The 12,102-nt window shown below is 40.7% G+C and overlaps 2 protein-coding genes across 5 annotated transcripts in view; both read right to left on the bottom strand.

Moving 5' to 3' along the window:
- Positions 1 to 365: 365 nt before the first annotated feature.
- LOC102308000 (MOB kinase activator 2) lies at positions 366 to 8,103 on the bottom strand. The gene is made up of 5 exons (XM_005933092.3): positions 4,073 to 8,103; positions 2,251 to 2,390; positions 2,005 to 2,101; positions 1,402 to 1,526; positions 366 to 1,307 (listed from the first exon to the last, which is right to left on the bottom strand). The coding sequence occupies exons 1-5, from the start codon at positions 4,153 to 4,155 to the stop codon at positions 1,069 to 1,071; spliced, it is 684 nt and encodes a 227-aa protein (XP_005933154.1). The 5' UTR covers positions 4,156 to 8,103; the 3' UTR covers positions 366 to 1,068.
- Positions 8,104 to 8,240: 137 nt separating this feature from the next.
- Positions 8,241 to 12,102, bottom strand: part of ppp6r2b (protein phosphatase 6, regulatory subunit 2b) — an 18,880-nt gene continuing 15,018 nt past the window's right edge. For 2 of the 4 annotated variants that reach the window (XM_042225236.1, XM_042225237.1), the window contains exons 22-26: positions 11,669 to 11,751; positions 11,203 to 11,413; positions 10,997 to 11,020; positions 10,177 to 10,302; positions 8,241 to 8,795 (exon numbers count right to left, since the gene is read on the bottom strand). In XM_042225236.1, the coding sequence (XP_042081170.1) occupies positions 8,762 to 8,795; positions 10,177 to 10,302; positions 10,997 to 11,020; positions 11,203 to 11,413; positions 11,669 to 11,751 (478 nt within the window). In that variant the 3' untranslated portion in view covers positions 8,241 to 8,761. The remainder of the gene's footprint in view (positions 8,796 to 10,176; positions 10,303 to 10,996; positions 11,021 to 11,202; positions 11,414 to 11,668; positions 11,752 to 12,102) is intronic. The other 2 variants (XM_042225238.1, XM_005933093.3) reach the window with 2 other exon arrangements.

The raw sequence follows: 12,102 nt of genomic DNA, 5'->3' as shown, positions 1-12,102 counted from the left end.
TATGATTTTTCGCTATTTTTAAACTTAAACTTTTGATCAAGACTGCATATGGCACAGGGCCCGTTAGGCTCATTTAATGCAGTGTGGCTCGAGTGGCCTGACACTTCCCAGAAACAACGCTGTTAACCAAGAAGAATGTACAGTAGAGTTTGTATGTTGAAGAGGCACATTTTCTATTTGTTTTGCAGCACTAAAAAGAAAAAAGACAACTCTGAAAAGAAACAAAAATATTCATACAATTCAGTGTTTACAGTATGTGATCCCTTAGCTTTGTGGGCCTCAAACGGCGTTCACATCTGAAATGAGAGAACCAGTGCAGCCAGATGTTTTGTCAACACCCTTACATTAAAACAGAAAAACCACCATTTAACTCTCATAAGTCAGTTTAATCATAAATCCAGTATGTAAACAAATATTTACAGATGGTGCAGGGAAAATGTGATACGTGCTGGATTCCTTTACTAGCAGCAGGTGGCGCTGATTATAAACCAAAGACCTGAAAATATGCTAAATAAAACAGCACCAGCACCCACTTCAGGATCAAACACAAAGTCCCTCCCTGTCTTTAACCAATTCTTCCCACTTTTTTGTATTCACTAATTTCTCCAAAATAAAGTATGCATGCTTTTCAGTTCCACTGTACAGATAATGGCTCACAAATATTTATTACAAAGTACTCTAAAATACATGAAGATGCAGATGCAGCATTTTTGCACGGTGCACAAAATACAAAAATGGCACAAACTGGGTTTGTTTGGTTAAGTGACCTTGAAGATCTTGACCTTATCAAAGTAAAATAGTGCACCATTATGTTAAAAAAGCAAAAAAAAAAACAAAAACCCAACAACAACAAAAGAAAGCATGCAATAGTCATACACTTCAGTCCAATTCTACAGAACAACAGGAGCATTGTTTCTTTGCATTGCTCTCCTTATAGAGCTTTCTTTAAAAATCTATACTGGGGAATACGTTTAAATTTGGCCCAGAGTGGTGAGAGACAATCAGATTTAAGAAATAAATAAGCGTGCAATGATGTGATTGTACAATATCTGCGGCTGCCCTTTAAGTTCACCCATGTCGTCCCAAAGCTGTGATGAGGTCCTGCAGTGGCTCAGTGTCTTCTGGATCCAGCAGCTCATGGTGCCGGCAGAAGAGCGTCAGGTGCATGAAAAGCGTGTTGAGGTGCGGGTGCAGACCCACCTGCTGGGCCTGTGTGTAGTGAGACCAATAAATGTGAGCCATTGTCCTGAACAACAACAGAAACACCTTCTGGACCATAAACACGAAGCCTGTCGGAAATTTTGCACCTGGAGAAACAAGGAAGAGATGACAGTTTAAAACTGAAACTGAAACTGAAACGTGCCGTGCAATTAGGTAACACACGATGTAAATGCACTCTACCTGCTTTTGTAGGGAACACGTCTTCATCAGTCAGTAGGTCCTGAATGTATGACATGGCGTAGTCAAAGTAAAGCGGAGCAGAGCACTTAAGCTTCCTGCCATGGTCATCAGTCCAAACATAAACCCTGAGGACGAAAGCGTACTAAAAGTTTACACAACATGGAAACAACAGAATCCGTACTTGATGTTTTTTAAAGGGTAAATATTGTGATGGCACTCCTGGGCTGATAAAGACTGAGAAGCTGCTCAGAGCTCAGCTTAAAGACTGATTATAGTACATTTAGGTCAACCTCATGCAAGCTCTCCTAATGCTGTTAGCAAAAAGGCCGTTTGCTGGCAGTAGTGTTGGGAAAAAGTGAAAAACTAACTTTTAAAACAATTCACATAAACATAATTTTTTCTTTTTTTACAAGACTAATAGGAGCTTGGACATTTTACTTCAGCACATGCTGATTGCTTGCAGTTTACCCCAATGACTGCAACAGATATAGTGTACAAGGTTACCCATATATAATATGAATATAATATTATAATATACATCAAGAACAGCTTTTGTATCTGCATACGGTGCCACAATTTGCAGTATAATACTGAGTAACTTACGCGTTGCCTGGTCCACAGGCAGTTGGGCATGTGCTGGGAGTGCAGAACTCTGATAGCGCACTGGAGAACAGGTTTATATGCTTGAAAAATGCCACAGCTGGAAAGAAAATAAATAAACACAGCAACATTATATCTTGCGCATGTTGCTGTCCTGTCTTCTTCTTTGTTTTTGCAGAAAGAAGAAAAGTGTTGGGAGTTAAAGAGCTACAGAGAAATGAGTCCAAACACAAATCTGTTACTACTTACTGTTGCTGGCAAGCCACTCTGCCTTGTCGACGCCAGGCGGCAGAGCTATGAGGGCATACATGTCTGCATGTGTGATCCGCTGACACACATACTGCTGCTGCAGATATGGACGCGCTTCCTGGTTATTGTTATTAATCCCCCTTGAGAAGACAGTTCAGAGTTAATGAAGCCGACACAGAAAGAGAAAGAGTGGGAGACCGAAAAATATCGCTGTGTCTAACGACCAACGGGTCAGTGGATTAATGACGGCTGCTGCACTCAGTAGATAAGATGTTTTAAGTTCTTTCATCCATCTTGCTCTGTGTTGGCTGACACACACACATTGAAACATACGAGCACTGCTGTGACTGCAGACCTAAACATCCAATACAGCAGCAGTTAATGTAATGAAGGCAGTCAATTCAGAGCCAGCGTAATTACTGTTAATGAAGCAGACTGCTGCAGCGGTCAATGCTGGAAAGCAAATAACTGAGCAAGATTGTGCAGGATAATGTAGAGCCGAGGGCTGAGGCCAACCCTCTTTGGGAAAACATCTCTTTTTCCTACATCGGTTTATATACTGCACCTACCGATAAGCTACAGACAGGGCTTATTAATCAGGAAGGTGTGACAATATAGATAGAGAATACTGGGAATGTATGATGTTTACAGTGTGATGGAGAGTCAAACCTGGCAGCAGAATTTGACTTTATTCAAAGCAGGGATGCAGGATAGTTGCTCCTGATCAGAGCAGGCTAACTCAGACTTTTAGTCAAGACTTTGCAATATTAAAAGTGTAGTGGATCAGGCAGCTGTCACACTCACACACACACACACACACACACACACACACACACACACACACGCACACACGCACACACGCACGACACACACGCACACACACACACGCAACAGCTGAGGGTTTACTTAGTATGACCTTGCCTGCTGCGATAAGGAAAACACAGTACTCTCCATGGGGTTTCACTCCCCCCTGTATAAATGTGTTAGTGTGTGTGAGAGAGAGTGGCTGCCAGGGATCATTTGTGTAAAGGTTTAAACAGGAGGTCTTTTGTCAAACGTGAAAGGTCAGAGCAGTCAGAAAGGGAGGAAGAGTGTCAGAAATCAATGTAAACATTAGCTGTGCAAAGGTACAGTAGAGCAAAGCTTTGCCAAGCCATGACAAACTTTCCTAATGTCCACAGGAACTTCAGCTGCTCACATCCTGCTCCGTTACAGCTCACTGACATTAACTCAGTCACCTCCTCTCTTGGCTACAGGTTGTCAGCACACAAAAACAAAGAACCCAAAGCTAGTTGTCATGTTGTGTTTTTTGTGTAAACACTCTCCTCTGTGACCCTGCTCTCCTGCACTCGGCCAGCTGTCCACTTTTACTTTGTCCATGAGCGGGTTTCTCTTCGCTACAGCGAGCTGGCTGTAAAAGATTCAACCTGGGGCAAAACATTTGCCTAGTAACTCAGATAAAACACATTTTCCCAGTGCCTTTCCTCATATTAGTTTTAACTGCTGCTCATAATGTGTTCCCGCTGTTAGAGGAATCCACCGTCACTGATGCATCAGCATATGTAACCACACACACACACACACACACACACACACACACACACACACACACACACAGTCTTATCTGGAGAACATTCCTGAGTAAACCATGTGCAGCCAGCTTTCTAGTCACATTTCTTACACACCATTAACAGATATAAGTATTGTCCTCTTTTTAACATGAATGTTTGTTCTATCAAAAATACAGAAGTAGTAAAAGATTGACAGGACAAACAAAGAAATGCAATTTAAAAAAAAACAAGGAGAAAAAGAGATAACTTACAATTTGTCACTGCTGATGTCAGAGGGCTGAAGGGTCTTCCCGTCTGCTTCTTTAGCCGAGGGGTAACTATGGCACCCCCCCATGGCGTGAAGCTAAGAGCAGAAATGTTGATCGTGCCAGCTCCACTTTTCCATCCCAAACACACACACTTCTACACAGTCTGGGCAACATATGGCCACCACCGCTCCAACACAAACATGTCTCAGCTCACAAACCGATCCAAGGTATCACACCCCCCCCTCAAAAATCTCCTTTACATAAAGTTTGTTTTCTCCAAAATATAGCGAAAAAGTAGTCCAAGAGTTAGGGATCGTCTCCCTTAGTCGTCTCCTACTCTTTTTTTGCTCCAGTGATCCAGTGTCAGTGTGTTTATGTCTCCTTTGTCTGAAGTCCCACACCCCACAGGCTCCTCCTCTCCCAGCTCCAAGCAGACAGGCAGGTTTCTCCACAACCCATTAAAAGTACAAAAACACAACTCCGCCTTCTTCCCCTTTCCACCCACTGCAAACAGACTCTCCTTCATGCACTCTGCGCAGAGAGAGCAGGCAGGTGTGGATCAAAACCTAAAAAGGTGTTTGTTTTTTTTCCCTGGTGCAAAAGTAAGTAAGAAGGGAAGAAGGCAGGGAGAATGGTAGAAAAGAGTCTTACCTCTTAAGACTTAACAGTATCTGTGCTCCAGGATTAGTATGACAAACATCTAAGCTCAGGAATGAAGCCATACACCCACGGGTAAAACGGTAGCTACATATAGAGAGGACCACAGGCTGAAAAACTGAAATGTAAGTGAAGCGAATGAGCACAAATGAAGGCTCTTCAGGTCCTTCTCAGCTGTTATGTGAACCGACTTTACTTGATGCCTGCAGCACACTGACATCTAACTGACAGGCAGGTTTATGTTTGCAGCAGGGGAGACACTGTGAGGGTGTAGCACTGATTGTAGGTGTGGGAGACGGGGACGCAACATAATCCACCTGTTCAACTGCCCTTAAGGTAAACATATTCCAAAGACCATGTCCTGTTGACTCTTTCTCTCTCTGTGTGTGGTGTGTGTGTGTTTTACAGTAAGCATCACACAAACAGAGGCGTATTTATCTTTGACATATTTATTAGGTTCATATCTGAATGTACAAGCTAAATTGACAACAGGTAACAGACACATTACTCTAAATGAAAAAAAAGAACCCAAAAACAAAGACACCAGCATCAGTCCGCTTTACAAAAAAAAGGCATTTAACCACACGGCTGTTTTTCCCACCACTCCCCCACACATCTGCACACACATGCCCTAATATAATAATAAGCTATAATGTGAGAAAAAAAAACTTTGAAATGGTCTCAGTGTAAATAATAAGTAATTGGTAAGTAACAACTTCACACCCATTGTTTCTCAATAAAGTTCGGGGCACACACTGTGCAATACAGCGAATGCCCAAAAAGAGGTGAACGAGGCTAATGTGCAAACTTAATGGCACTTAGAGATGAATGCAACGTACCATTATGCATAATGTGACAACATACCCGTAGCTAAAACACTCAAACTGAAGGGGGCACACAAACACGCATTAAATACACATACACACAAATGGTATAGGCCAGAAGCACTGCTTAGGCTTAGTGACGGGTGGGATGCCATATTCTGACCATGTGAACAACCCTGACAAACGCAGCCCTATTTTTCCTCTTTTAACCCTGACAACGAAGCGGTGCTAGCTCTGTGCAGTTTCACTTCAAACGGCTCAAAGCGGTGAACAGATAAAAGCAGAGGAGGAAGAAAGAGCTGTGATCTAAGACGAATCTTCAAAGTCTTTCTTTGACTTGTGGCATTCTCTTCTCCAGCTAATAACTCCATCACATGATTCACAAAGAAAAAAAAAAAAACATGAGCAATGGATCAAACAAAGGCTGCTTCAGATAAATCTACACCTCTAAGACCACTGCAAGAAAAGAGGCTACTTCACAGATATGAAACCCAGTTGTACACTGGTGGGAAGACACACTTTGGCAGAAAGCATTGAAGAAAAAAACAACAAAAAGATATTCTAAAGTGTCTACGTGATTCACTCGTCAAGTCAAACATTCCCATCGCTCTGAGGGAGGGAATTACGTAGGGGCGCTTAGCGCCACCAAATTAAAAAACCAAAAACCAAAAAGTGCTTCTTGAAAAAGTGCTTTTAAAATAAATACAACAATCTCAGAGAATCGTTCGATAGGTATTAAATGCAATTTAATTCGACTCCTACCCTGAGAAAGAGAGAGACGAGGAGAAAGATGACGTAAAGGATGACTGTCTGGCACACACAGATTTTAAAGGATAATTCAGTACAACTTGGGTCACGTTTTCTTACGTATTGTGTTATTTAATGTAATCTGATTATGACCAGACTGGATTAAACCGGTTAACTGTTTATAACAAGCATAGATTTGATGAAGCAGGAAAGATCAGACAGCTAACTTAATGGCGTGCCACCTCAGTGAGCACTGATGGTGTTGCTGCAACTAATGTTTACTTTCATTACCGACTCAAGTTTCACCCCCGGGAATTCTCGGCCTCTAGCAGTTCTATCGCACCTTTTTCTACGTCTTGCCATTGCTCCACTTGTGCAAGAATGTGAGTAATGTTACACATTCCTGCAAGTGGCTGCAGACACTACACTGATCGACAGGAAGAACAAGACTGCTACCAAGTAAGCAAGAACGTAAACAATGCTGGATTTGAAATATCTACCAATGAATTAGCATTGCAAAAGGAAATGCACTCCAGACGTTTCTTAGAGAACAATGGGTTTTGGTGAATGACACCTGAGGTCACAATATTTCCTTTGTAAGTAAACTCCACTGGGCACCTCTAATCTGCCAAGTAAATTTAAGCGTTTTGGTCTGACCGGTCTTTTGAAAATCCAAAATGAAGTTAAAGCAGGAAATGGAGCAGCTAAATTAGGCAACATTAATTTACCGATTATAAAAACCTGTGCCTAATGTGCTTCTGTTGATTTATTATTGCTCTAACAAACACATTTGTTCAGATCCAGTTTAAATTAATCACCGTTGTTACAGTGGAAACACATGCGTACACAAACGATATGATCAAAAAGCAGTACATGGACTATTTTATTGTTTATCATAATTTCCCCCCCGAATTTGACTATTTAAATTATGCAAAATGGGTTTAAAATTGATACAGGGTGGAAATAAAGAAAAAAAAAGACCCAAGTTGTCATTAACAAGAATCATCCTCAAAGTAAACAAAATGGAAGACGTACCGTAGACAACCAACTCGTATTCACAGCATGCACACTCCTAAACTACATAGGAAGCATGTAGCAAAGAAACATGAACTGATGCTGGCCTATTAACCGAAACACAGACATCATTATTGCCTCATTTCGACAGTACCACACACATACGATACACACATCGCAACCTGCAAAACAACCGCCTTGCCGTACACTGGATTTATTCCAAAAATAGATATGATGTTTATATATATACTGTTTACATTTATATTACGTTTACAGATTACCAAGAAGAGCCACAACCTAATACAGGTTCAAATTTCACAATATTACATTTAAACAGCTCTGAGGGTGGTATGAACTTATATGTGGGCTGCCATTTTTTTCCTTTGTTTTTTTTTTTTTGCATCTAGATATGGTTGTGTACACTTGTGTGTGTATGGCACTGTGTGTCTGCGTGTGTGTTACACAGGTGTGCTTTCTTTCTATCTGCATACCTCTCCTTTGACCTGAGAAACTTACTCTGTACCTCAGACAGAGCTCAAACACACACGCCGGCACACACGTCTATACACATGGACACAACAGTACACACACACACGCGCACACACGTACCCCTAAACTACTTGAATCTTTCAGGAGGAGGAAGTGACACACGCGAGGCCCCCAAATCCAATGCTCCAAACTAACAAATAGAGAGCACTTGCGCGTCATGTGATCAAAGGAGATAAAAACTTACTTGACTGAGAAATGATCAGATAAGTCGCATATTTGCTATAATGACCTGTCTGCCCGGCACGAAGACTGAAATGTTGTACACAAAATGGCAGCTAGCTAGCGCTTTGCAAGCATCTTGGCGTCTGTAATCTTGGCTGATTATTTGAATGCTTTTTGTTACTAAAGTGTAAACAGTCAAATGCTCTCCTAGAAAACAGAAGAAAAAAAATCCACTGGACCATATTTATACCTGGAGAGCAGACAGACCCAAATAATCTGAAATCCCGGTGCTTAATTTAATAAAATGTCAAATTTCAGAATAGGGTGTTTTCTTAACATTAAAAGTGCAGCTGGCACATCAACAGATCCCGACAGATAAAGGTGTTTACATTTCCAAGTTTAACGGGAAAGAAATTCATCTTGAAAAAGTTCGTATGTAACACAGTTTGGCTTTGGTGTGCCTGGCACAATGAAATGTTTTTATAAAACACACAATTCTTTTTGAAGCGGTTCATTTATAATGATGTCATGAAGGCGCGTTAGAGACATCACTAGTACCCATGTGTTGATTTCTGGTATCCATTATAAATACTGCTCGAGCTCTGCACTAAGGATCTTCCATTCACTTACATGTCTTTTAGACACAAACGAGGGTATTGATGGACTGCTAAGAGGAAGCAAAGGTGGCGTGGCTGTGTGTTGAATGATCAGGTATGAAGTGTGTTCCTGCAACACTTCGTTAGGCCGGTCCATTAGCGGGGGACTGCATCTCTCTGTCAGTTAAAAAAAAGAAAGAAAAAAAGAGAGAGAATTCAGACGAGTTGGTTTCCTTGTGGCTACTGTTGCTATGCATATCAAACGACACTGGCCCATTCAAGTTTGGAAATCCAGCTTGTTATCATTACCTTAGCACAACACCAAGGCTTTAAATCCAAAACCAACAGGTAATATCATGATGGGTGTGTACATCTTTTATGTACAGTCTATTTGTTCACTAGCCCATATTTTCACCTAAAGGAAGGAGAGATGATCTAATAAAAAAATATAAAAAAAAAATGGACAAGAGAGTAGGAAAATGGACTATAATATGCACTGTGGCTGCAAAGAAAATTAAATCGTAAAACTGCAGAAAAATCTTAATCTTGTGAATTCATGACCATCACAAATGCACCATTCCTTGGACTCTACAATATGTGCTGCTGTTTGTTTCTAACATGGCAGCTGAACATTATAAACCTTTACAAATATAACCTTACAAACAGTTCTTACATTGTTCCACACATCCTCTTATGGCCTCCCTGTAGTTTTTTTGCCAGATCAAAGTGAAATAAATTTGATTTGTTGAATACGTATTCTTAACTAACCTGTATTCTATTAATTGATTTTCCAGCTGTGCAAAGGGATCATTACAAAAGATTAGAACCAAGTATAATTTAACTTGTGCTTATATATTATACAAATTTTTAATTAAAACATTTAAATTAATTTATATATTTTCTGCATCGCATGGTGAATACATGTAATAACTTTGCAACTGGGATTTATTCAGTGCTCAGCAGGTTGCATGTGTACAATATATTCCTTCAGCATGTAATCTATATTGCACTTGTGTCACATGTGACACGTGTCTCTAAAAAATAGATCTTTAAAAAGAAAAATTTGTACCATTTACATACTTCATAAACTTTCATTTGTTCCAACTGTAATTTGGGGTTCAGTAACTTTTACTAAAGAAAGAAAAACTGCTTAACTACAACAGAGTATCCATCTACAGCCTATGCAATGATGCTGTATGTTGTTGTATGACAGAAACTAAATTATTCAACAAAGAGGCCAAAAATCTCCCATTTCTAGAATTGTAAATCACCACAACAGTCCTATAAGTGATGTAAAATGGTTTATTTTTGGCTGCCCTGGACGTAGATAAAACATTCATGATTTAATACTCCTTAAAGCTTCTAAGAAATGCAGCCAATTAGATATGATAGGTTACACCTCTGTTCTTGAGGTCAGAAATGTGCGTAGGTTGTGCGGTGACTCGTCAAAGAGCTCTCACATAAAGAGGTGCTTTGACAGCGATGAATCACTGATGCAGTGTTTGGTGATCTCATCCCTCTATTCATCTCTATACAAAACACACAAATGCAAACTTACTGTGTAACAGCAGCTGCCTGGTTAGCCGAATCAGCAGTAACTGGGCTGGAACTGTTCCCATGTTGCTTTCCTTTTTCACCTTTGCCACTTTCTTTATCGTTAGCGAGCCCTTCCACTGGCACGTCGCTGAAAAAAACAAAACAAAACAAGAATTACAGCTTTAGCTAAGAAAACAAGTGGCAGCTGAACTGAGTACTGTAGATGCTCCTTTCTGCTGCTTGCTAAATTGTCTCCATCTGCTCTGATCTGTGGCCTCTGTCCCCGCTGTCCACTGAGTTCAGATTGGACTTTAACTCCAGCATGCTCGTTGGTGCACTGTTAGTAATTTGCTAATGTACTGGTTTGTTAGGATGTTGATAAATTGGATAGGTGGCAACCTTTATTCATAGCATGCTATCCAACAGACTGTTAGTGGTGAGGGTTATCTGAATGAAAAATCATATCGAGCCCTAATGTTATGATTAAAAATAAAACCAAAATATCACATCATTACAATCAGCACTAATATGCTACTCTTCTCTCATCATTATACTGTATAAAACAAGTAAGGTAAGAAATAGTCAACCATCTTTTCTTTTATAAATGCACAGTGAATTTCTGTTATATTTGAGAATCACAGAGAATACAGAGACTCTACAAGTCACCAGGTTGGAGTTAGTGGATTTTCTTTTTTATGAATTAGGCCTGGCCTGAATTATGCCATAAGGAATCATTACTCCTCATCCTGTTAAAGGCAACAAGCAAAACACATCTTAAATCCTTAACACAACTCCAGGAAGCATTCCACACTTCAGAGCACAGGACCTCAAGCACAACATACCGTCTGACTGCAGGTCTGAATACTCTGGAGTCAGGGGGAGATGAGAAAGGAGGGAACAAACAGGGGGAGGAGGATAATCAGAAAAAAAGCAGAGAAGGGGAAGCAAAATTGTACAGGAGAGCAAAGGGAAAGGAGGGCTTTATCAAAGCCTGGCACACTGGACCAGACAGAACAGGAGCTCCCTATTTGTGTGAGAGAATGTGCACCTGCTGAAGACTGCCCTCTCATTTTTGGCGTCAACGGTGAGCCGGATGGTCTCCTTGCCAGCACCTGTGGTGATGGTCTCTGTGGTGACCGTCTCACTGGATGTGGATTCTGTCTTTCTTTCTTCCTCATCGCTGTCGGAGCTGCTGGAGGAGGAGCTGTCTGATGCCACTAGTGGTGCTTTCCTTGCCACGCAAACACTCCACACACACGCTGTTGAGATTAACAGGAAAGAAACAGTTTGTAAAATTGATGCATGGTTATCTGAAAAGCTTACCTGCCATAAAGTTAACCAACTGACTGATAGAGAAGTTAGAGGCCTTGTCATTTAGATATCCTTCCTGTGGACCATGATATATGGAGTTGAATAGAAATACAGTGGAGACTTTTTACCATTTCTGTAGTTTTTTTTATGTTTGAGTGAAGTGTTACAAAATATTCACAGTCAGTCATTCTGAGGCTACTTACGGTTTTGGTTTGGTTTGGGGATGTCTGATCCACTGAGCTCTGAGTCCACAGGTGAGCTGCATCTCGGGCCTGTTTCAGAGCTGCTGGACATAAGTCACACAAATGATAAAACAGAGAGAAAATGCACTGCATCTAATAAACTACACACACCCTTTGTATGTGGAGGTTGTATTTGTTTACCTGCGATACTTGTAAAATCAGATGCAAAATCAATGACTAGGAAAAGGCACTCAGTTTGTTCACAACAGCTAGCAAAGAACACAGTATGGCACTGCATGCGAATGTAGAGTAGAAGCCAAATCGCATAAACGATTTGTGTTCCCCACAACAGCTCAAGCTTTCAATGATTTAAACTAACACAAGTTAACATGTTAATTAGGGGTGTTCGATATAACGATATATATCGGATGACGATATAAAAACGTCTATCGTTT

This window comes from Haplochromis burtoni, unplaced genomic scaffold, assembly GCF_018398535.1.
Source record: "Haplochromis burtoni strain Fernald_Lab_line unplaced genomic scaffold, NCSU_Asbu1 Contig_164, whole genome shotgun sequence".
Taxonomy (NCBI): domain Eukaryota; kingdom Metazoa; phylum Chordata; class Actinopteri; order Cichliformes; family Cichlidae; genus Haplochromis; species Haplochromis burtoni.
The sequence above is the reverse complement of the archived record's forward strand: the minus strand, read 5'-3'. Positions and strand labels throughout refer to the sequence as shown.